General features: G+C 40.4%; 1 protein-coding gene across 5 annotated transcripts in view; it reads left to right on the plus strand.

Annotated features, from left to right (window-relative positions):
- armc9 (armadillo repeat containing 9) overlaps positions 1-26,787 on the plus strand; it is a 94,445-nt gene that overhangs the window by 62,440 nt on the left and 5,218 nt on the right. For all 5 annotated transcript variants that reach the window (XM_080185689.1, XM_080185692.1, XM_080185691.1 and 2 more), the window contains 10 exons: positions 1,012-1,151; positions 3,859-3,935; positions 5,479-5,553; positions 5,642-5,732; positions 5,957-6,012; positions 9,327-9,431; positions 13,989-14,104; positions 15,390-15,526; positions 19,027-19,147; positions 20,354-20,529. In XM_080185689.1, the coding sequence (XP_080041815.1) occupies positions 1,012-1,151; positions 3,859-3,935; positions 5,479-5,553; positions 5,642-5,732; positions 5,957-6,012; positions 9,327-9,431; positions 13,989-14,104; positions 15,390-15,526; positions 19,027-19,147; positions 20,354-20,529 (1,094 nt within the window). The remainder of the gene's footprint in view (positions 1-1,011; positions 1,152-3,858; positions 3,936-5,478; positions 5,554-5,641; positions 5,733-5,956; positions 6,013-9,326; positions 9,432-13,988; positions 14,105-15,389; positions 15,527-19,026; positions 19,148-20,353; positions 20,530-26,787) is intronic.

Genomic DNA, 26,787 nt, shown 5'->3' on the forward strand with positions numbered 1-26,787 from the left:
GCCACTGCCTTGCTGAAAAGGTTCGACAGTGGCTCAGAGGGCCAAAGGTATAAAGGCATAAAATGGTGCCTAAAGAACCAAAATGTAGATAATGCGCATGATCTGGTGCAAGATTGCTGATGTAAAACTACTTTTCCTTGACCACACTGAAACAACAGCTGTGCACTAGCATGTATGACGACCGTTGGGATTTTCTACAATCTCCTTTGAAGATTAAAGTTTTAAAGTAAAAGTTCATTTATTAATCACATTAACACTGCAATGAAGTTACTGTGAAAATCACCTAGTCGCCACACTCCAGCATCTGTTCGGGCACACTTAGGGAGAATTTAGCATGGCCAATGCACCTAATCAGCACTTCTTTCGGACTATGAGAGGAAACTGGAGCACCCGGAGGAAACTCGTGCAGACTCCACACAGATTCTGACCCAAGCTGAGAATTGAATCTAGGTCCCTAGAGCTGTGAGGCAGCAGAGATAACCACTGTGCAAAACAATGCCAACATTCCAGGCCCATTAGCAGGAATGTAAGAGTATTGGATGAGAAGGGTTCCCCATTCCCTAACCTTGCCCGCACTTTGAAAATTGTAGACCATCCAGAGGCATTGGGAATCAGATATGCCTGGGACTGCGATTTTTAAATTGTGCCTGTACCTAGTACCAATTCCACCGGTAATTCCAACTAACAGCAATTTATCCATCTAAATGGTTTGATTTCTGATATCAGTAATAAAAAATAGTATTCTACAACTGGAATTATCCTGTAAATTCCTGAGATATTGCCATAGAAAGTGTTCTTTATTGTTAAATGGATCCCAAGCCAAGTATATGAAACTAGACACTAATCCTTTACTTGATAGTTGGTTTATTTACAGAATGGTGTATTTACATATGTCTGACTCTTACCTGCTGACATTCTTAATGATCTAGCAGTCTACTCTTAATATGTTCAAGATACCTCCACATTTTATCCTCCAATGTAACAATACAATTAACATTTATATTCTTACAGACGAGCACTGCAGTCAGCTATGGTCAAAGATAACATTATTTTCTGGCTGCTGAGTGTACTGGAAGATTCTGATTCATTGTCAGATTACACTTTGGAATACTCTGTTGCACTGTTTATGAACCTCTGTCTTCGTACCCAAGGTACGGTATAATACCACTGGATTGGCAGCGAACTTTCTCTGTGTTTGTACAATGAAGAATTACAGGATGTACAGGGAAGATTTTCACTGTGCACCAGGTGTGACAAAATCACCAGTACCTTTATGAGCAACGTGCTCATGATTTTGCCACATCTGATACATAGTGGAAATTTTCTTTTGTAGATTGTGAAAGTTAATAATTTCTGAATAATTCTTGAGCACTAGAAATAGAACAGTGGATTTCAATCACAGCACTGAGAATTCATGCTTGTATCTTTCAAAATGCTTTATAGGATCCAAGTTTTATCCAAATGTCCAAAGTACGATTTGTTATTTCAGCATTTGTATTTTAACCTGAGGAGGACCTGTGTGTTAAGAAACAGCTATTTAAGCTAAATTCAATTGAACAGAGGTTAAATTCACAACATGCAGCATCTGTGGATATGGATACATAAGAAATTAGATTCAGTCAAAGCAAATGTTCAAGCTTATTTTCCTACCATAGGGAAACGTAGCGTGCTTTGTTTCTTCTTTAGTTATTTTCTCTGGTTTGTGGGGTGATATATATGATCAAACTCACAGTAAATGTTTCTTATTAGGCATTTCTTTGTAAAACAAAATAAGCAGCCCATTGATTTACAACTTGCCTAATGTAATTGAAAAGTTCATCAGTCCACGTTTTGGAATACAGGAGATCAATGCAAATTCACCATAGTTCACACAACAACACAGCAACATTGTAATAACCCAAACAGCTACCTTTTTTCATATGACTGGATATGAGGCAGTTAAGTTCGTAAGTGCAGAGAACCTCTTAAGGCAAAGGCTGGGTGCAGATCTGAAATTTGTTACATCTCTTTACCTTGAGTGTATTTTCTAAAATGGAAATGCTGCCATCAGTGCATTTAGATTTTGGTGGTTAAAGGTGAAAACTGTCTTTTTTACCTGCTCCTCATTTTAAAAAAAAACTTTTCCAACTCCTGAGCCATGAAGTCTTCCAATTTTTTGACACCTTGTCCAGCAGCTCTTATTCAGGAGTCATGACTTTAAAAGTTAAGCTTAGGAACCATCACAGCCTGTTTAACCGACGCTGTCTGGCATTTCAGTAAAAGACGCATTGACAATGTTCCAAACTAAAATTGTAGGTGTCATTGTTTTATTTTTCTATTTCTGACCAAAGGATATTGAGAAGAATTCTGAACTCCATATCTGGTCTGACATATTAGTTAATCCAACACAAATCAGAGAATGAGAGAGTCTCACTTCTCCCGCTTAATGTTATTTTGTTCTCTTCTAGTTCTTATGCTACAGCCCGTTTATGCCTGAAAAGTTATCCAACCCACCCTAGCTTCCTATTTTTGTCTTCTGAAAGCAGCTGCTAGAAGACATACGGGTCTGATGGGTAACCATTACCTCAGTTTAGCTCTATTACACACATACGTGTGCATGGCAATTTCAACAGAGGCATGGCTGACATCAGGAATGCATTAGAAGGGAAGATTGTAAGTACCAGCTTTGATCATAACTCCACTGGAGTTTAGAAGAATGATCTTACTGAAACAAATAGAATTCTAAGAGGGCTTGAGAGATGAATGCTGAAAGAATATTTTCCCTCATTGGAGAATCTAGAGCAAGTGTGTTCAGCTTAAAAATAAGGGGACTGAGATGAGGAGGAATTTCTTCTTGCAGAAGGTCATTAATCTTTGGAATTCTCCTTGCCAGAGAGCTCTGGAGGCTGGGTCATTGAATATATTCAAGAGTGCTTTAGACAGGTTGGATCTACAAGGGTATCAAGGGTGGAGATGGCAAGAAAGTGGAGTTAAGGCCACAATCATATCAACCATGCTCTTTCTAAATGGTGGGTCAAGTACAAATGCTAAAAAATCTACTCCATTCCTATTTCTTATTATCTTATGGTCTTTTTGCAATTGAGATGCAATTTGAGCAAGAATGGTACAATGGAGAGCTGCTGATTTTTTTTTTTAATGCTTCTGTCCAGAAAAAAGTTGTCCAAAACACCTAACAGAAGTTAACTAACAGGGTGAATTCTGTCGGCAAATGCAGGGTACCGTACAAACTCCCAGGCCAAAGGAGTTGGCAAGCAATTATGTTGTAATTAGTTTATTCACAGCTGATTTTCAAAGAGCAGGATGATCTGTTCAAAAGTGAGCACCTTGTTCATTTTTATGTCATTAACATTTTAGTGCAATTCTATTGAGAGTTGTGAAAATAAACTTGAATAGTGAGACTGACATGTATTGAAGATAAAATTCAGCTCTTTGTTTCCAGACGTCCTTTTTTTTTACATAATCAGTTTCCATTTGAGCCAGACTGTAAAATCCCATGAAAGAGAACAATTACAGAGATAATCCTAGTAATTCTGGTACATTTGGAATTCCTGTGTTGTTAGAATGCTACCAATTTGGATAGAAACCAGTTCTGCTTTTAAAGATAAACAAATCATTCAATCCATTTGATTAGTTAGTATTGTTTCTTCTTCTTATTGATATAAATGAGAAGGAATGTGCCAGTCTCCTGATGTGGCCCTGGTTATGATGTTGATTGTAGCACATTGGAAGAATGATACAGGTAACCTGCTATTTAATAATCAAACAGACCTGTTCATTCAGGAATCATGTTTTATAAATAAGGACTTCTGTACTTCAACCTGTTAAAATCTAAAGAAAATATATGTTACCGCCTTTCAGGTAAAAGGAAATGTGCAGAAGATGCAAGACGGGTGCTGAAAGTGTTGTCTGATCTTTTGGGTCATGAAAATCATGAGGTACAATCTCTAAGTGCATGATAAAACTCTGTGTTTACTTTGTTTCTGGAAATAATTTAGTAGAATTTTAAAAATTGTAATAGCACATTCAATGCTTATCCATTGCCTGATTGGGAATAGTCTGGAGTTGCGATTTTCTGTCCACATATTTCCTGTAGAGAAGTGACCTAAACAGGCTAATTGTAGTAAGAAGTTTACAAGTTTTTGTAGATTGGTGGTGACTTGTAAATTCCCCAGTTGTTGCTCTTTGCGAGAGAACAGATTATCGAGATCGGAAGAACCAGTGGAAAATGATTTTACATATATATACAGTTGGATGTATCTAAGCACAAGAATTTTTAAAATTGTACACATATGTATGTTACTGCATTTTTAATTAAGAAGCATTATGTCATAATAGTTAGTCCAATGTCTGAATATCTTCATCAAAGGCATAGAGACCATCAAACAATTTACTAAATTCCTATCATTTCAAAAGTTAAAACAAAGCCACCTTTAACTGCTTTGAAGATTTATTGTGAAAGATGTTAGTCTAAGAACATTCATGTGGTAGGATAAAAATATCTTGTAATCTTCTGATGGAATCTCACTTTACACATTTATATGAAAAGGAGCAGGATGGAGAGAGCCCTGGTGTCAGAGTGAAATGGGTGAACTTTTTGTGTAAGTGTGCGATCATGAATTATGCAATTTGAAGCACATAACACAGCCTTTTAGCCCATCATATTTTTGCTGACACCTGCCTGTGCACACTTATCAATTTTTCTGTTCTTTCTTTATATCTTTTTACATTTTTTTTAAAATAATCAAACTCCATTTCAATATTGTATTATAGCAACTTGTGTTAAACCAGTTTCTGCTTTAATAACTTGTTGGGGAGACAGGAAGTACAGAACCCACAACTAGGTTTCCAAATAAGTGCAATTCTTTAGAACACTGCTGAAAAAAACATGAATCTCAGTGCAATACCTTGTCCAAGCAGAAACAAACTGTTGAGTTTAAATTTTCAAACAATGCTTAGCACTTTTCGGTCAGTCACAATTAACTGACGCATTCTCCCTGACAACATCACTACCAATTAGAGTCCACTTGCCAACCAATCAGCACTGTTTTTACACAGTTACTTCCCCAGACTTTGGTATTCTTGCGATTGTCTTGATGAGTGCAAGACAAAAAGCTGTGACAAAATGTCTTTTTTCAACAATACTCAAGTTCTGTACTACCATATAACTATTAATCATCTTGATTAATTATTGTTTCTTCTTCTCATAAATAAATCTCAATCTAGTTATGATTTCAGAGTCCAGCTCTAATTATGGTGTTCATTGTATGATTCAGGTCGTCCACTATTTAATAATCAAACAGGCCTGTTCATGCTTTAATCACATGTAGAAAAATATCTGCAAAAATCTGATTCCTTTTCTAGCTTTCAATATCAATCTGTCTTTGATTTTAAAACATAATATGATCACAAAATTATCAAATAGTCATGAGACTTTTGTTACCAAATATAAATCAACTGAATGCCAGCTGCTTTTTTCAGATCAGACCATATGTTAACGGAGCTTTATACAGCATCCTTGCCATCCCTTCATTACGCGAGGAGGCAAAAGCGATGGTAGGTATAGGAGTGGGTGTACAGACTTTATTCATCGACTATTTCTGTGATTTAGTTTCCTTATGCCACTTTCCTGATGCACATCTAGGGCATGGAGGAAATTCTTCGATGTTTTATTAAAGAAGGTAATACTGAGATGAACAGACAACTCGAGTTTATTATAAAGCAACTCAATTCAGGTTAGTGTACAAGAGAAACAATGCAAATAAAAATATTTTCTCAATGCTGTTAGTGATCTAAAGTTCGCTTAAAAAGAAATAAGTGCATGTCTTAAGATTTGCTGTATTAAACATCAATTGTAAAATGCTGCTAATTAACTTTCAAAGTTTCTGTAAATTGGTGAGCTATTCATTTTAGTTTCTCAAAATGACATGGCTGTAACTTTTAAATGTACTTCTGACAGAGGAGGTACTTGAAGAGTCAGATTCTGATGATGAAGAGGAAGAAGATGATGATGAAGTAAGTATAATTTCTTCTAGAAGTTGGTAAAAGTAAAAGCTCTGATGTAATTTTGGCAATTATTCATATACAACACATTTTTACAGCCCTGGTGTCCTTTATGATTGTAAATGTGTATCTGATCTTTGAAAAAGCTTATCTCGCAGTGTTGTTCCTTCTTAAACCTAGCAAGATATACATAACTAGAAGAGGCAGGCAAGAATTATTTTTCTCTGCCAATTGGAATACATTTTTATACATAACATCCACAGTTACAGCAAAATTGACTTCTGTTTAAGGTATTTGCAGCTGTAACCAGTATAAATCTAACAAATTCAATAATGATCAATGAACATTGAATTTTATATTACCAGTGGTAACTACCTGTCAACTAAGTTCTATTATTTGGACGGTTTCCCTGGGCTGAGGAGTACAGTGTCTTTAATTGCCTTTTTATAATGATGGAATTGAAAATACAATTAGGTTGCCTGGTCTGAATTTCTCCTCGTAATTAATGCTAATATTTAAAAGAATTTTTCAAAAGGTTTCCTATATTTGAGTTGACACATTCTCCAAGTGTTGTGTCTGTTTTGTTTCTGTCCGTAAAAACATAGAAACTAGAAGCTATAGTAGGCCATTTGGCTCTTTGAGCCTGCTCTGACATTCATTTTAATCATGGCTGGTCATCAGATTCTGATGATCCCCCGCCTTCCCCCCATATCTCGTGATTCCTTTAGCCCCTTGAGCTATATCTAATTTCTTCTTGAAATCAGACAAAGTTTTGGCTTCAACTACATTCTGTGGTAGTGAATTCCACACATTCACAATCCTCTGGATGAAGGAATTTCTTCTCGCCTCAGTTCTTAAATGTTTACCCCTTATCCTCAAACTATGACCTTTGTTCTGGACTCCTCCCACTATTGAGAACATTTTTTCTGAAACTACCCTATCTAATCCTCTAATTTTATAAGTTTATATGAGAGCCACTCTCACTCTTCTGAACTCCAGTGAATATAATCCTAACCAACTTAGTCTGTCCTCATATGAAGGATGTGCCATCCCAGGAATCAGTCTGGTAAATCTTCGCTGCAATCCCTCTATAGCAAGGATATCTTGCCTCAGATAAGGACACCAAAACTGCACACAGACTACTCCAGGTGTGGCTTCACTAATACCCTATACAATTGCAGCAAAACATCCCTATCCCTAAATTCAAATCCTCTTGCTATGAAGGCCAGCATACCATTTGCCTTCTTTACTGCCTGCTGTACCTGCGTGCTTTGCTTTTAGCGATTGATGCACGAAGACACCAAGGTCTTATTGAGTATCCACATCTCTCAATTTATACCTATTCAAGTCGTAAGCTGTCTTCCTATTATTGCTGTCAAAGTGGATAACCTCACTTTTATCCACATTATACTGCATCTGCCATTCATATGTCCACGCACTGTCCAAATCATGCTGAAGCATCTTTGCATCCTCCTCACAGCTCATCCTTCAACCCAACTTGGTATCATCTGAAATTGGAGATATACATGTAGTTCCCTCCTCCAAATCATTAATATATAATTGAACAGTTGGGGTCCTAGCACAGATCCCTATGGAAGTCCACAAGTCACTGACTGCCAATCAGAAAATGACCCATGTATGCCAACTCTTTGCTTCCTATCTGCTAGCCAGCTTTCAATCCATCCACATGCAATCCCATGTGCTTTAACTTTATATAGTAGTCTGTTATGGACACCTTGTTGAAAGCCTTCTGGAAGTCTAAATAAGCCCCATCCACTGGCTATTCTTAGTCAAATCTACTAGTTACATCCTCAAAGAATTCCAGTATATTTGTCAAGCATGATTTCCCTTTTGTAAATCCATACTGAATTTGTCTGATTATACCACTGCCTTCCAAATACTGGGTTATGAAATTCTTAATAATGGACTTATTCCCCAGAACTGACATCAGGCTCACTGCTCCATAGTTTCCTGTTTTTTCTCTACATCCCTTTTTGAATAGTGGGCTCGCATTAGCTATCCTCCAATCTGTAGGAACCTGTCCAGAATTCCAGAAAATAACCACCAATAGACCTACTGTTTCCAGGGCCACTTCCTTAAGTACTCTGGGATGAAGATCATCGGGACGTGGAGATTCATCCATCTTCAATCCATCAATTTCCCCAAAACCATTTCTCTATAATGCTGAGTTCCTTTTAGCCCCTCACTAAAACATGTTTCTCTCAGCACTTCTGGTACATTACTCATGACTTCCTTTGTGAAGACTGAAGCAAAGTATAAATTTAATTCCTCAGCCATTTCTTTATTTCCTATTATGAATTCTCCTGTTTCTGACTGTAAGGGGCCTACATTCATTCTTATCGATCTTTTTCTCTTTATATGTAAAGAAACTTTTATAGTCAGTTTCACATCTATTTTTCCTTTCTTACTCAATCCCTTGGCCCTCCTTTGCTGAATTTTAAACTGCTTCCAATCCTCAGGCCTATTACTTTTTCTGACCAATTTGTATGCCTTTTCCTTGAATCTCATACTATTTCCCTTGTAAGCATGGTTTGGCCATAACTCCCTTATCATGCTTGTGCCAAAACGGAATAAACAACTTCTGATGTTCACCTATTTGTTCTTTAAGTGCCTGCCATTGCCTGTCCGCTGAATTTTTGTTTCATTAATGTTTCCCAGTCCATCATGATCAATTCATGCCTCATATCATCATAGTTACTTTATTGATATTCAGGACCCTGATCTCAGGATCAACTACATCACTATTCATCTTGACAATTATTATGGTCACTCATCCCTAGGGGTTCTCTCTCAACTAGGTTGCCAACTAATCCTTTCTCATTGAACAACACCCAATCCAAGATGGCCTGCTCCCTTGTTGGTTCCTCAATGAATTGTTCCAGAAAACCATCTCGTATGCACTCCAGAAATTCCTTCTCTATTGTACTGTGACTAATTTGGCTCTTCCAATCTATAAGCAGATTAAAATTGCTCATAATCACAAATGTTCCTTTAACACGTGCATCTCTGGTTTCCTGTCCCATGCTTTTCCCAACATTACGACTACTGTTTGGCAGTTTACACCCACCAATGTTCTTGCCCCTTGTTAGTTCTTAGATAATTTACAATCATTAGTTCTGGATGATGGGATAGAGTTATTTTGGCACTTACAACATTAAACTCTATTTACTTCATTTTAACCTTTTAAAAGCTGCCCAGCTTCTGACCATATAACTGGACAGAAGTAAGAAAATTTGACTAACCTGGTTTATTTATGTGTTACATGTTTATTTGACTTTACTAATTTATTACAATCTCAATAATAGGATGATCAGGATGCAATGGAAGCTGACCTGGACAAGGCTGAAATATTAAAACCTCAGCCTGGAGAATTATCAGGAGAAAAACTACTGACAGCTGAGTACCTAGGGGTAGGTGTTCATTTACAAACATCTAAAAACAATGTTAGTTGTACACTGAAGATGATTGTGAAACATCTAAGATATTGGTTGCTGAGTTAGTAAAAGCAATTATAAATTTTCTCCTAGCTATTTAGCAAAGATGGGCTATTTGAGTAAAATGTGGACATTCAGGACATAATGGTTGAGAAATAGTTTTCATAAAATAGCTGCTTTGGGTGGAGGTCATGATACTTATTGGGTTATCTAGCCAAGTTTCTCCTTTCTGTTGCAACTTTACTTTCTGCATAATCCCCACTACATCATCATTTGTGAAACACATAATAAACTTGCACCAAAAATTCAAGGAGTCACCTTCACATGCTTTAGGGAATATATCAGTTTTAAATCGTTTAAGTTCAACCTGTATAGACTTTGCATTATCTGAAAGCGATGTGGAGTCAGAGCCCACCTAAGTTGGTTCCCTGGTGGATATATGATTCTTTGTTGTGGCCAAACGTCATCTGATGCAGAATGGGCAGTTTCTATGAAGAAATTATTCTCCTATTTTAATTTTCTGGGAAATTTGTATATTTGATATGTATTTTAATAAGGTAGCATTTTTAATATATTTATTGGGCAAACTTTTGCCATTTTTTGCCTAAGTGTCATTGAGGCGGCACAGTGGTTAGCACTCTGCCTCACTGCACCAGCACCCATCTCCAGTTCGGGCCTCGGGTGACTGTGTTTAGATGTTCTCGCTGTGTCTGCATGGGTTTTCTCTTGGTGCGCTGGTTTTCTCCCACACTCCTCAGATGTACAGATTGGGTGGATTGGCCATGCTAAATTGGCCCTTAGTGTCCAAAGATGTGTAGATTAACCATGGGTTATCCATGGTAAAGGTGGGGGGTTACTGGTAAAGGGTGGAGGAGAGATCCTGGGTGGGATGCTCTTTCAGAGAGTTGGTGCAGACTTGATGGGCCAAGTGGTCTCTTTCTGCACGGTAGGTATTCTATGCTAACTCAGGTGGGAAAAGCACAGTGTAAACCCCTGGGTGCAATGCTGGCTTTTCCTGCCATATCTTTTGACATTTAGTGAAAAAAGGCCAGGAGATAGGTCCCATGATGTCATGTTGCGGGATGGGCTCTGAATGAGACTACCCTTTCTGCAATGTAGGCCTCTGAAAGGGCGTTCCTTTTAAAAAAAGATAAAAATAGAAAAACGGAACATGGCATGGACACAATGGACCTTGTGTCACCAACCCCCATCCCCGACCCCCACAGACACGGAACAACTGTCACCTCTCCCTTGGAACCCCCTGGCACTGCCCCAAAGCCCCCCGGACAGTTGACACAGCCTGACACCCTGATATTGCCAGAGTGGCACACTTGCAGTGCTCAGCGGACACCAGGCACTGCCAAGAGGGCTTGGCATTAGCAGGCGGGATTTACTTTGGTGGGTCATAAATGGGTGGGACCTAAGGGGAGGCAGGCAGAAGCGCAGTCAATCGATTGCCCTCTGCTGAGAGTTGCTGGCTTTCGGATGAACTTAGGCCCCTCCCACTGCTGGTGGGAAACAGGCATTGCTTCATTTTTGCTCAGTGTGTGATAAGATTGGATTTGTAACTCACCCAAAAAATTTGCGCAATCCTCTCCTGATTTCATGTTCGTTCAGCACTTAGAACTCTTTTGGTAAGATCACCCCCTGAGTAATTCTTCATTACAGATTTCACAAGTCAAGTATGATGGCCAAGTAGACTGGGTGAGGAGTTGACCATTTAAGATACTACTGAGTTCATTTAAGCACTAGCATTTTGCAGCCCTGGAACAGCAGCTCCACTATGCAGGTGATCCAATACAGTAGAATGCTCAGTACTTTCACCTGAACAACAAAATGCTAGATGGCATCAGACTGCTGTTAGAATAAGGAATACAACACCAATCTTGAGGTCTTTCTGAACACTATTTTGATAAAGGTGGCTACGGCAAGTACTTGGTCACAAATGTTGCTGCCACAACAGAAAGCAACTGATAATTGTATAGCAATCGTGTATTTAATTGTGTTCAGGGGATGGGCATTAACTGGGAATTATTTGCTTGTACTCCAATATTTAGAAGTAAACTGAAACTTGTTGTTGAATTAGGACGCTTATAATGTACATCTCTGCAAATAAAAGCTTTCTGGAGTAGAACATTAACTGTTGAAGATGTGCGCAGACAGACCAGTCCTCTGATCTTTCTCTTCACCCTACCTGTAACTGCAACACTATCCTTTCTTTCTCTCCTATGTACTCTTTGAATGGTATATTTTGTCCATATAGTGCACAAGAAACAATACTTTTCACTGTATCCCAACATATGTAACAACAATAATTCAAGTCACACATCATTTAGTAAACACAGAGATTGGTCATCAGCTCTGACTGACTGTGGATCCTTATCCAGCTTAAATATGCTTCAATAATCTGAACTTGGTACCAGCCATACTGTTGAAATTCAGCCATCAAGGTTAACAAGAACGAATAAAAGTGAAAGCCAAATATAAATTTGTGAAGTCTGCAAATTTTCAGCACGTATGTTGTCAAATGGCCTGTGATATCTGGTTTTATATTGTACAGCATCAAGGTGAAGTCAGGTGGCTTGACGGCTGCTGGGACCTCCCATTTTGGCCAATTCAACACATCTGTCCAAAAACTGAGTGACCAAAATCCTTCAAAGGACTTTGTCCAAGCACAAAATATGAGGCAATTGCAATTAAGAAATGTGAATATTGCGGTTTTATTCATAATGCCACAATAATGTTTATAACCTTCCTTGGTTGAGATATTATGCTTTCAGATGGTGAAACAATTACTCATTGAACAATCTATCTGAACAAAGTCTAATTACTGTTCCAGAATTCTGGCATTTGTTCATATTTCTGATGAAGTGTGGTTATAATTGTATATGGGAGGTTAATGATCAGTGTTGACCTTGTGGGAAACTACCAGGAATAGTGCATGGCCCTGGTGGGTGATGGATCTGATCCAGCAGATTCCCGAGGAGTAATCTTGACTCCATTTATTGAGTGAAAGGGATGCACTGTTCAGGGTCTTAGATCAGGGTAAAGTCATGAGGCGCTGGTTTTGTAATCAATCACCCTCTTTACTGGATTGTGAATAACCCCAATCTATGTGGTGGCAGTCATTAAGACTGTAGATTTGCACGGAGATCTGTAACTTTCCCTGGGTCAACTCCCATTATCGCCCATGTGTTGAGAACAAATTCTGAAAAAATGGTATTCAATATTGGGAGCTTTGGTTGGTGCTACCTGTCCTTCCTATTTCTCCCCAGCCAGGGCATGGTAACAACAACCTTATAGTATATAAAGTTGATGTTTCTCTACACCCTAGCTATGACTGTAACATTACATTCTGCACTTTCTTCTTTCCTTCTCTATGAACAGTATGCTTTGCCTGTATAGCATGCAAGAAAAAATACTTTTCATTGTATGCTAATACATGTGACAATAAATCAAATCAAAGTGTGTACCTTGAAACTTCTGGTCTGTATGACTCAATGCCAATATACTTGCTCATTGTGCAATGAAAAGAGATAGTTAATAATTTGTGAGTAATGTACAACAAGTATTTCATAGAACTGAAAAAAAAAGTAAAGAAAATAATTATATTAAGTCAAGGAAATAGGTCTGAGTATGTTAAAGTCAGGCTGGATATTTCACTCAATTCCTAGAATTGCAGTTGATGCCCAAAACAGAATACATTTGGGTCACATTAATGAGAAAAATACAAATTCCAATGTACAAAAATATTAAGTTATCAGAGATCTATTTCTAAGGAATGGAAAGCTCTTCTGTTTTTTTTGCCAAGATTATACCCCTGTCACAGCCACTTTTTTCCTCTAGCAACACTAATTATTTTGGCATACAAACGTAGCTTATGTTGTAAAAGTAATTAGTTGATTAATACTAACAACAAGTATTTGCATCAATTTACAGATGCACCCCACTGAGAACCTTTTTTGAATTTGTATCCGAAATATATTGCCAATCAGAAGGATAAAAAATTATGCTGATGATTAAAATATTTTGGTGCAATACATACCATGTTCTAAACGTGCAAATTGTTGAATAAGCTTTCAATGACCAGGCAAGTATGATGTCTTTTTGGCTTTCGTAGAGTCCCTACAGTGCAGAAGGAGGCCATTCAGCCCATTGAGTCTGCACTGACTCTGACAGAACATCTTACCTAGGCCATACCCCTGTAACCCTACATATTTACCCCACTAATCCCCTAACCTACACATCTTTGGACACGGAGGTGGAATTTAGAATTGGCCAATCAACCTAACCTGCTAATCTTCAGGCTGAGGGAGGAAATCAGAGCACCTGGAAGAAACCCACACAGACAAGGAGAGAAAGTGCAAACTGCACACAGACAATCACCCAAGGCTGGAATGGAACCTGGGTCCCTAGCACTGTGTAGCTACCCTTCCAAACAAATATCATGAGCCTCACTAGTTGTCATAATTTAATGATGTGAAATATGTGCACTTTCAGATATTTTTACAATGGTTTTCTATCATTTGACAGATAATGACAAACACGATAAAGGCCAGGAGGAAGCCTATGCCACTTTTGAATGAAAGTGTTGACGAACCTCTCCGACGACCAGTTACACCCAGCACGCACAGAGTGGGCCATACGTCGTAAGTAGTCTGGATTTATCAAAGCATGTGATAAAAAAGCAAACACTGTTTTCTTTAATGATCAGGTTACTTGGTGGAAATCTTCATATCTAGAGCATTGTATTTTATAATGTATAATATAAACTATTCTGTGTTTGTGACAGTTTTAATTTTGCTTATATTGCCCTTGGTACTTAGCAATTTGAGTTTTCATATAGAAACATAGAATATAGGAGGAGGAGGAGGCCATTTGGCCCTTCAAGCCTGCTCTGCCATTCAATACGATCATGGCTGATCATTCAACTCAGTAGCCTAACCCTGCTTTTTCCCCATGATCTTTGATCCCATTCGCCCCAAATACTCTATCTAGCTGCCTCTTGAATACGTTCAATGTTTTGCACCAGCTACTTCATGTCACAGGCTCATCACTCTTTGGGTGTAGAAATGTCTCCTCACCTCCGTCCTAAATGGTCTATCCTAAATGGTCAGACTGTGACCCCTGGTTCTGGACTTCCCCACCATTAGGAACATCCTCTCTACATCTACCTTGCCAAGTCCTGTTAGAACTTTATAAGTCTCTATAAAATCCACCTCTCTTTTGTCTGAACTTCAGCAAAAACAATCCTAACCAAGGCAATCTCTCCTCATACATCAGTCCCACCATCCCAGAATCAGCCTGGTAAACCTTTGCTGCACTCCCTCGAGAGCAAGAACATTCTTCCTCAGAAAAGGAGACCAAAATGGCACACAATACTCTAGGTGTGACTTCACCAAAGCCCTATATAATTGCAACAACACATCCCTGCTCCTGTACTTGAAATCTCTCACAATGAAGGCCAACATATCATTTGCCTTCTTTACCGCCTGCTGCACCTGCATATGTGGGATGCCAGTGAAGTGTAGATTATTCGTTGTAGTTTATGTGAATTGAAAAGTTGTAGTCACACCAGGTACAGAACAAATAATCGCAGTCCTTTCAGTGATGTACCATGTTATTTATAGTGTATGAATATTGAGAAAGCAATATAATTTCAAACCATGATTGAAACATTAAATGGTGAAGTATCCATTTTAAAACCCTCTGTTCGTGAAGGAAAGTAATAGAAAAGTAAACCAAAGAAAGACAGAAAAATAATTAAGTAAAGTAAAACTTGCTGCAAAATGCGTAGTATCTTCACTAGTTACGAACAGAAGGACAATTTAATTTGCATTACTCTGAGTATCTAAAAATGGTTTTATTGAGTACAGTCTTAATCAAATGTCCACACAGAATTTGTCAAAACTTCACTTTCTATATAATTTGCAGGTTAGGAACTGCTCTCAATAAGCATGAAAGTCGATGCCCCAGCACAGAGAGAAATCTCTATTCACAGCAGAGCACACGGCCACCTACTCGAAATGGAAGTAGAACAAGTGCTTCTGAGTTTGGTGCTTCTCCTGTCAGTAAGCTGAAAATCTGTATTATTGCTTTAAACTTACTACTGATTTATATTAACTGTAACTTGTGTTTACATATTTTGCCATATCTTTCCTAAGTCTTTCAGCAATGTGCTGGTTGAGGCATTTATTAAGGTACAAAAATAATAAGAACATTGCACAATATTGGCCCCTGCTCTTCCAGCCTCTGGGTCGTCTGAATTGACCAGGATTCCAATGGGCAATTTTCCTCTCCTGAGGGCACCCTCCACAAGAGTGGGAGGTCTTGAATAGCTCTAATTAACATACCCAGGAAATATCTAGGGCAGAATACTATGGCCGTTCACATTGGCAGGATTTTCTCATCCCACTGCAATGAACAGAGATTTGGCCGGGGTGCCAAATTCTCCGACTTCGCTGCAGCGGGACCGTGGCATGAACAGCTGGTAAGATCGCACTCCTAGTATCTCTCCTTAGTAACTACAGAACTGATCACACACCGCCACTCCTATCGTTCATATGAACTCCCCGCCCAACCAGTTCTCCTGACCAGACTAACCCCACAACCTAACCTGACTACCCTTCCCGAACCACACCTGCTAATTCACCTATCTACCCACTTGCTGCCCTATTCATCAGGTGCCCTACCCTAACCTAATGACCAGCCACCCGAATGATCTGCCATTCTACTCATTGCCCTACGCACCTGCCACCTCACTTAGTTGCCATGCTACCCACCTGCTACCTCCCCCACCAACCACCCTACTTGTTGTGTACTGTGTGTCTTAATTAGCTTGCCATACTTTGCAAGCCAGTAGTGCATTATTGGATTGCAGAATACATGCTGTTAGTTAGTTTGGTTGCTGAATTAAAATAAATGGAAGCTACGATGTTACATAAGAACATAAAAAATAGGAGCAGGAGTAGGCCATCTAGCCCTTCGAGCCTGCCCCGCCATTCAATAAGATCATGGTTGATCTGTCGTGTCTCAGTTCCACATTCCCGCCCTCTCCCCATAACCCTTAATCCCCTCGCTTATCAAAAACCCATCAACCCGCGTCTTAAAAATATTTAGCGAGGCAGCCTCCACCACTTCAACGAGCAGAGAATTCCAGAGATTCACCACCCTTTGAGTGAAGAAGTTCCTCCTCAACTCCGTTCTAAACCGCCCCCCCCTTTATCTTGAGGCTGTGCCCCCTAGTCCTACTGTCCTTTCTGAGTGGGAAGAGCCTCTCCACCTCTATCCTATCCATCCCATTCATCATCTTATACGTCTCAATGAGATCTCCCCTCATTCTTCTAAACTCTAACGAGTACAAACCTAGTTTATTCAGCCTCTCCTCATAGCTCAACCCCCTCAACTCCGGCATCAGCCTAGTAAACCTCCTCTGCACTCCCTCCAAGGCCAAAATATCCTTGCGTAAATACGGCGACCAAAACTGCACACAGTACTCCAGCTGCGGCCTCACCAATGCCCTTTACAGCTGCAGCAAGACCTCCCTACTTTTATATTCAATCCCCCTTGCTATGAAGGCCAGCATCCCATTAGCCTTCCTGACCACCTGCTGCACCTGCAGGCTGGGTTTTTGCGACTCATGCACAAGGACCCCGAGGTCCCTCTGCACCGTCGCCTGCTGCAGTTTTTCGCCCCGTAAGTAATAGTCCTTCCTACCATTATTCCTACCAAAGTGGACCACCTCGCACTTGCCAACATTAAATTCCATTTGCCATTTCCTGGCGCATTCGCCCAGCCTATCTAGATCCTTCTGCAGACTCTCCACACCCTCCGCACAATTTGCCGTTCCACCAATCTTGGTGTCATCAGCAAATTTCGACACCATACACTCGGTTCCCTCCTCCAGATCATCTATATAAATGGTAAATAGCTGAGGCCCCAGCACCGACCCCTGGGGCACTCCACTAGTCACCAACCGCCAATCCGAATAGCACCCATTAACCCCCACTCTCTGCCTCCTATTTGACAACCAATCCTCTATCCACGCTAACACCCTACCCCCAACTCCATGTCACCGTACCTTCTGCAATAACCTCTGAGGTACCTTGTCAAACGCCTTCTGAAAATCAAGAAAGACCACATCCACCGGCTCTCCTCTATCCACCGCCCTAGACACATCCTCATAGAACTCCAATAAATTTGTCAGACACGACTTCCCCTTAACGAAACCGTGCTGCGTCTGCTCTATCAAGCAATTCCCCTCAAGATGCCTCGCTATTTCCTCCTTGATGACGGATTCTAACATTTTACCTACAACAGACGTTAAACTAACCGGCCTATAATTCCCTGCCTTTTGCCTGCCACCCTTCTTAAACAACGGCGTAACATTAGCCGCTTTCCAATCTTCCAGCACTTCCCCGGAATCCAGCGACGTCTGGAAAATAACCACCAAGGCATCCACTATCACCTCCGCCATTTCTTTCAGAACCCTCGGATGCATTCCATCCGGACCTAAATCACCTCTGTGCCTGCATGTCTATTAATTTAAAAAGTAATTGACAAATAAAATGTAATAGTACCTACCAGCCACTCCGCCCATCTCCCACCTCATTAATTTGCCATTTCACCCACCCTACCTACCACCTCACCCACCCTAAACACCTCACAGAAAATAATAGGAAATCTCATCTGACAGCATCTGTGGAGAGAGAAGAGGGCCAACATTTTGAGTCTGGATGACCCTTCGTCAAAGTTACACACATTTCATAAAAAAATACTCAAAGATGTCAACCTCTCTGGTACAGTGCTGCTTCTTCATTACCTTCCTCCCCCAGTGAGACTGTAGCTGGTCTGCTGGCATGTTGTAACATGTCTCTGGCTCCAGTCTTGCACAATTCCCTGCCATAAGCAAGGCCTCGGACCAAATTGTCTGGTCATTGCCACTGCTCACGAAGATTTTCCCAGTCCAACGTTACTTCCCATTTCTTCCATGATCTTCTGATCCTAGTTGACAGAAAAATCGGCAGAAAAAGCATCTTTCATTTAACTCTTTCTGGCCTTCAATCCATTGTGACCAAATTCATTCAATCTTCACAAGCTGCACTCCACCAATAGGATTTACGTCCTCCCAACGGCACGGGGACCAGTAAGTTCACTAGACTACTCATTCATCCATCCATTACGCTTTTCTGTGAATTTCATAGAACCCCTACAGTGCAGAAGGAGGCCATTTGGCCCATCGAGCCTGCACCAACTCAGGTTCTATCCTCGTAACCCCACATATTAACCCTGCTAATCCCCCTGACACTAAGGTCATTTTAGATTGGCCAATCAATCTAACCCGCACATCTTCACTTCCATACACAAATGGAATTTTGCAGTTAAGATTCCCAAAATTGTGCAGAGTTTTTACTAAGACTAAAATTATTCACATGAATCATTTTTAGTCATCTGGTTATTGCTGGAAATAGATATTTTGTCAAGGCAAGGTGAAAAGTGGCAAAGCTTTTTTCAGTAATACTTAAACTTAATACTTTTTGATGGAATTCACCTTGTGTTTTTTACCCCACAGATTTTGATCGGAATACATCACAGTTGGATTATCCAGTTGGTGATTTTGATCAGGATCTTACAGCAGCTACAAGTTCATTAGGTATCAGGTCTTTTGACAGATTGAATAGACAATCTATCAGGTGAGGAGACAATGCTAATACTAAAATGCACAAATTGTACCATACAATAAAATCTTTATATTTCTTTCTCAAGGTGTGTTTAAAATAATTACAAATGTGTACATTTCCACCCATCATTGCTAATTTCATCTGATTCCACCGGAATCAGATTCAATGGGCTGAATGGCCTCCCTCTACACTGTAGGGATTCTGTGAAGTTAGTCATTTCATTTGATTGCATTTTAACAGGATGCACTGAACACTATGTTACTTCCATACATCCTTTTATAACAAAGTATATTTTATCAATTTATGCAGCTGTTTTAAACGTTAATGATCTTCGAGTCATTAATGTGAACTAGGCAGAGGAACTTTTCATTTTTATCAGATGAAATTGAGCAGCAGCAAAGAAAAATGTCTGGAGGGTAGAAGAAAATCAAGCATCAGATCAAGCCCAAGATATTTTAGCTTGTCAGTTTGGATCTTGTTTATCTCTCTTGTGGGGGCCACGAATTAGATTGAATTGGAATTTGAATTTAGCTTTTGGATCAAGCAAGGAATGGATTTGGATTTGGATTTGGATTTGCCTGGTCCACTCTGAGCTTTGGCTTTGTAACCTTAAGGATGGAGTAAAAAAGAAATTTTAATAACATGACCCATCTGATTTTCTTTCCATTTAAATTAACTGGAAGAAAACCAGGTGAACCTGCCCCCTTTTCTTTCCTTTCTTTACATTCTACCTAATCTTAATATGAATGTGGTACAGTTGATTCAAGTGTTCAGCATAAGAGGTAATCAGATTTATAGTTGAGTTCCCTTCCTTCCATTTTATCTTCTTCCCCTTTATCCTGATAACATTTTTGTTCACATAATGCAAAGAAGAAACAAAGTTTGCAGACCATTCAGTTGAGATCCAGTTGTTTAATGGTTCACTTGCTTGCTACATTTTCCAGCAGTGGTGGCAGAATTAGCTTTGTGTCATGAAAATTAAAATGTGGTTTAATAATTAGATGTGCACTTAACCTTGAATATAATGATGGCCGGAATTCTCCGACCTTGCCCACGGCTGGGTTTCTCTGGTCCCGATGCAGTGAACGATGATTTGGTTGAGTGTCAAATTCTCCACTCACTGGCAGCGGTGGTGGGACAAACGATATCAGAGAGTTCTGGCCCATTTGTGTATCAGCTATCCTTTGTTCATCCATTCTGTTGTTTCTGCCCTTGTAGGCAAAATGATTACGAAATTGCATTTGACAGTAGGCCCAAGATTCCTAGAACTCCAGATGTTTCTACTAGCCCACGAAAGGTCAAAACTCCAACAATTGCCCCGCAGTTTTCTCAGTCTGGTCCTCAACAGACGAGCCGCCCAAGTTCTGGAGGGTCCTCAAACAGAAGCAAACAGAGTGAGTAATAAAGAGCAGAGGAAGCCTAGGTTTGTATGTCGTCTCCCTACTCACCATTCCAAAGCTTCTGTAACACACTACACCACAAAATGGTAGCACTCGGGCACTTAATGGTTTGTAATGTTCCTGGTATAATGAGGGGCAAGATCAACCTATTTCTCATTGCTGATGATGACTGTTAAAAGGATGCATGTATAGGTGTTGGGTGAATACAGCTACCAGCTATGTATTTGAACAACCTTATCATTCTGTCTAAATTCAGATAGGCTGAATAAACTTACCTTGTTGCTTACCTTGTTACCTGTATCTCACTTTGTTTTCTTTTCTGCTTTGTATTTTTATTCATTTAGTTTTTTTCCCCTCTCGTTTCACATGCTTTGTCTTTGAGTTTCCTTCTTCCTCTCTTTCTGGCCTACCTGGCAATGAGTAGATATTGGTGCATGGATACAGATAATACTTTCCTGTTGCTTTTTCCTATCACTGCCAAGCGAGGAAAAAGCCTCTTTGTAGCATGATATCTTATGATGCAGGTGCAATGACTGTTAACATTTCAGCTTTTGGGCTAACTCAGTCTGTTAGGAAATACATATGTGTGTATGTACTAGCTAATTTAAATGATAGTGCTGTGTTTTGAGAAATATGAAAAATCTGCCTTTCCATCTTAACATTTTTCTGTCCTGGAAGTGTTTGCACTTCAGAGATACTGAATTGCTGTGTGATGCTTTGAGACATCCTGACGCCATGGAAACCAACTATATGAATGCAAGACTTTTTTTCCAACTCATTTCCTCTGTTTTTATTGACATTGATTTTACTGCAGTTTTCTCATTTTATTGTATGGTCTCCCATACAAGAAATTTTACTGTGCATTCTTGAGAGAATTGTATTCTGGGGCTTGGATTGGGTCTTTAGTTGCCTTTAGGTGGACCTTTTCCCCTATTGGTGAGCAAGTCTCGCCTTCAAGAGTTACTGGCCAATCAGATAGGACCAGTGGCCACTGCTAGGATGTTAGCCGCTGAAGGTAAGCAGCATGGAACTGGGTTGAAAGGCTCTCCCTGCAGCCAGGTTGGCAGGCATGGTGAGGAAAAATGTAGGGGATGAAGTACGTTGTGGCGGTTTACCTCCGATGGACACAGGGTACTTGGCTAGAAGGCAACTCCACCCCTGCCCGATCACAGGGCTTGCCAGATTTAATGGGCAGCGAGAGGAAGCTCTGAGTGATCCCCACTGGCCAGGGACAAGTGAGCTGAAAAATACCCATGGGGGACAGATGGATAGGCATGATGCCATTGCTATACTACCCCAGGTTTTAGTTTTCCTGCATTTGCTAACCTTCCCGGTGGGGAGGGAGAGCGGTGCAAGTGCAAGGTTCCAGTCTTGATTTAATTTGCTATAATATATTCATCTTTGGAGTCCTTTAGTTGTGCACATGGAAAGGAATTTTTAAAAGTTCTTCCATGGGATGTGGGTGTCTCTGGCAAGGTATATTTCCCATCCATAATAGTCTTCGAGGAGGTGGTGGTGAGCCGCCGCCTTGAACTGCAGCATCCCATCTTGTGTAGGTGAATGCAAATACCATTCTCTACCTGCACCATTTATATTTAGAAGATCCTAAATATATCATGGATTTGGGTAAAATAATTTCCTTTTCCATTTTTATTATAAGCAGCTATGTGGTAGCCGAGTGAGCAACTGAAAGCACATACAAACAAGCTCTTCAGAAAAACAATTACAATCCATTTTCCTGTTGTGACAAATGCACCTTAGTTGCAGACAATATTTATCGGATGCTGCTTATTGCCAAATTTTGCACTCTGAAATTTTGCACACTGAACTATTGACTTTGAAAGTGTGGGCTCCTCGTATCTTTTGTCCCACTTTTTTGTAAGACGTTGCTGTTTCCTGCTTAATGCTTTCATTGGCAAATTGAAAAGTGGAGGAGGAAACATAGCACAACAGAAAATCCGCAGTATAGTTGAAATGCATACATCAGTAAAAGCTTCAGCACATTTGTGTTACTTTTTTGTAATTGCTACCCTTTGTTTTCTAAACTGGAAAATTTAGGGAAACATTTTGACCTGGAAACAGGCTGTTTTAGTTTAGTTAGAGACCAGTTTCTATTCCACAGCAGCAGTAAAACATATTCACTGACATTTGCTGGCCTAATCATGCTATTCAGTAAATGGGGAAAGCCATTGTTCTTCTGGTAAAAACACATTCTTAGTTAAATTTTATGCACTTAAAAGTAGTGAGCCAGGTTTATTTCGTGAATGTTGTTTCTATCAGTATTAGTTACACAACTTTTGGATTAAGTTTCAGCTTGCTTCAGTTGATAGGACTCCTGACTCTGGATCAAAACATAGATTCAGGTCATTATCAAGGGCTCGAGCATAACAATACCATTTGATCTATTGATTTGATGACTGAGCTGAACTGAAGATTATGAGATTCTGTGTGAAAAAGGTTCAAGGCTGCAGTGATGTATGTAAAACAGTGAGAAGTGATTGAAATTATTTTTCAAGGAGCAAAGGCTGAAAGAAGATTCCACTGACCTTGTAATGGTCCATTATGCGTCTTTTCATCTACTTCCACTTATGTGATATCAATTGCTATACAAAGCAGTTTAACTCTGGACAGAAATAATGAAATATGTACCATCTCCAAGATGCATTTCAACAATTCGCTAAGGCTTCTTTGATAACACCCCACAAATGCACAACCTCTAATAAAAAGTAAAGTTTATTAGTCACAAGTAGGCTTACATTGACATTGCAATGAAGTACCTAGTACCTAATATCCAGAAGGGCACAGGAATACCACAACCTCCAGGATACCTTCCAAGTCACGCACCATCCTGAAATATATTGCTACTTACTTGTTGCTGGGTCAAAATCCTAGAACCTCCAATCTTCACCAAATGGACTACAGGGGTTTTAGTTGGATTTGACAGCAACTAATACAAGCAATAAATGCTTGCCTTGCCAATGACACCCACATCCCCTAATTACACTGTAAAATGTTAGGGACCCATTCATAAAGTTTCCAGTTGTGGTAATGAAATGAATAAAAGATCAGTAACAACAAATCAAGTTGCCATGATAAAGCATGGACTTGGAATGAGGCTGATACTCTAGCCATGCATGCACAGGGCACAAACTTTTGTGTCCCTCATATCAGTCAGGATAAGAGAATTGGGAATTGGGTTTCTGATGGGACAGGGGGAGCAGGTGTGCCATGTCCAATGACAGTTGCCTCTGTAATAGGGACCTGCTGGCTGTTTGAGGGTTGTCCTCAACAGCTGGATCCTGCAAGACCTGTATGATGGCAAAAAACCTGGTTGTGAATTGAAATGACTCTGGGAATTGCTGTCCTGCATATTTTTTATGGATCATGACTGTTGCTAAAGGATGGTACTGCAATGGAGGATGCTCCTGAATCCACCTCATAATGTCTTCATACCGCATTCAGTTTTTACTGTGCCTTACAGAGGACTGGAGCACACCCTCCTGACTTCTCCATGGTCTTTGATTCACCAGCAGGTCAGACTGAGGGAGTGACTGTACTCTTACAGATGCTACAGGTGTTTGTACAGCCACGTGGCTACATTGCCAAGTTAGGGTGACTAGGGCAAAGAGTTGGCTCTCAGGGAGAGTATGGAGGTTGTGACCATAATCAAGCATCATCTCCATATCACCACCCTTATGGTGCTTTGGAGTGATGGAAGTACTCTTGCCATTTCTTTCTTTCACTCCGTCCACTTGTGGTCCCTTCATGCCTCCTCCACCCACTCCATCTCTGTCTCAGTGCCCTATCCAGACCTTGTTCCCTCTGCTTGGAGTGTAATGTAAGAAGAAAGAACAAAATATTACAATGATGTAGCTTGTTTATTTGTTGTCACTGAAATGTATGCATTATATTCAATGAATAAATGGAAAAAGACAGTTAAATCCAAGTGGTCTATGCACGAACATCCTTCCTCTGATTTCCTCTTCTCATCCTGCCACTACAAATAGAGACAGTTTTCCAACACACAGCCCATCAAATCTCTGATAACCCTCCTTTCATAGTCTTATCCTTGGGTAGCATCCTTGAGTACCCTCGGTCCCTTCATCTGTGTTATTAATATAGATTGTAAATGGATGAGAGTCTAGAACCATTCCCTGTGGTAGCAATGGAGCAATGGTATGACTTGACAATGATATGATATTCTAGGCTGGATTTTCATGCAGTACTGAAGGAATGCTGTCATCATAGAATCCTTACAGTGCAAAAGGAGGCTATTCAGCCCATCGAGCCTGCAACAACAACAGTCCCATCCAAGCTTTATCTCCGTAATCCCACATATATACCCTACTAATTCCCTGACACTAAGGGGTAATTTAGCATGACCAATCAACCTAACTTGCACACCTTTGGAGTGTGAGAGGAAACCCACACAGACACAAAGAGAATGTGCAAACTCCATACAGTGACCTGAGGTTGGAATTGAACCTTGGTCTCTGGCACTGTGAGGCTAACCATTGTGCCACCGTGCTGCCCTTCTTGTTGGATGTGTCATTTGACAGATGAAATGTTAGTTCACAATCCCATCCACTCAGGCTGCAGCTGGTGCTGCAATGGCTTTCAGACTAGTGATAAAGGGGAGTAGGTGACTGGGAAGAGGGGCTTTCAAGGGAGATGGATGGCAAGTGACAGGAGAATCAGTGTGGGGAAAGGGCCTGCATTTTGTGAATGTGAAGCCTGAAGCATAAACAGTTTACTGTGCAGAAAGAGATCACTTGGCCCATTGTGTCTGTGCCAGTCGAAAGACGGGCCATGCAACCTAATCCTATTTCTTAGTATTTGGACCATAGCTCTGCAGGTTGCTACACCATGTTCATGTCCTGACATTTTTTTTAAATGAGCTGAAGATTTCTGCCTCTACTGCCCTTTTCAGGCAGTGAGTTCCAAATCCCCGTAATCCTCTGGGTGAAAACAATTCCTTATCTCCCCTTTAATCTTTCTGCTTTTTATTGCAAAAACTTACTTTGACAAAACATTTCAATAGGCCCATCACACACACTGCAGTAATATTCAGATTTTCTATGTAGATCAAGTTGCAGTCCGAGCTGCTGCCATACAATTGTGATGCATGTAATACTCATTGTATACATTCAGTGTGAATTGTACAGCCTGAGGGGGTTCTGTGCAATTCCCCTCTCCTCGGTGCATAATGGCTAAAAGGTCTTACCGTAAAAAGTCTGACAACACCAGATTTTAGTCCAACTGATTTATTTGATAGTAAATGCACAAGCTTTCGGGTTAGTCCCTTCGTCAGGTGAATGGAGAGTTCTGGCCTCAGACAGAGCATATAAAGCACAGACAGTTTACAGATTACTGATTAGAATGCGAATCTTTACACCTAACCTGCTGTTCAAGTCTTGAAGTGGCCGACAATGTGAGTGGAAGGAGCACAGATCACAGGTTAAAGAGATGTGTATTGTCTCCAGACAGTACAGTGAGTGAGGTTTTGCAAACCCAGGCAAGTGTTGGGGGTTACAGATAGTGCGACATGAACCCAAGATCCTTGTTGAGACCATCCTCATGTGTGTGGAACTTGGCTATCAGTCTCTGCTCAGCGACTCTGCGCTGTCGTGTGTCGTGAAGGCCGCCTTGGAGAATGCTTACCCAAAGGTCAGAGGCTGAATGCCCGTGACTCAGTGGTCACGGGCATTCAGCCTGTGACCTTTGGGTAAGCATTCTCCAAGGCGGCCTTCACGACACACGACAGCGCAGAGTCGCTGAGCAGAGACTGATAGCCAAGTTCCACACACATGAGGACGGTCTCAACAAGGATCTTGGGTTCATGTCGCACTATCTGTAACCCCCAACACTTGCCTGGGTTTGCAAAACCTCACTCACTGTACTGTCTGGAGACAATACACATCTCTTCAACCTGTGATCAGTGCTCTTTCCACTCACATTGTCGGCCACTTCAAGACTTGAACAGCAGGTTAGGTGTAAAGATTCGCATTCTAATCAGTAATCTGTAAACTGTCTGCTTTATATGCTCTGTCTGAGGCCAGAACTCTCCATTCACCTGACGAAGGGACTAACCCGAAAGCTTGTGTGTTTACTATCAAATAAATCAGTTGGACTAAAACCTGGTGTTGTCAGACTTTTTACGGTGTTTACCCCAGTCCAACGCCGGCACATCCACATCATAAAAGGTCTTAGACAGCAGCCTTTCCCCATTGCACCTCTGCGACTGTTGCCTCA

This window comes from Carcharhinus amblyrhynchos, chromosome 3 (genome assembly GCF_965287045.1).
Source record: "Carcharhinus amblyrhynchos chromosome 3, sCarAmb.v2.hapA, whole genome shotgun sequence".
NCBI classification, from domain to species: domain Eukaryota; kingdom Metazoa; phylum Chordata; class Chondrichthyes; order Carcharhiniformes; family Carcharhinidae; genus Carcharhinus; species Carcharhinus amblyrhynchos.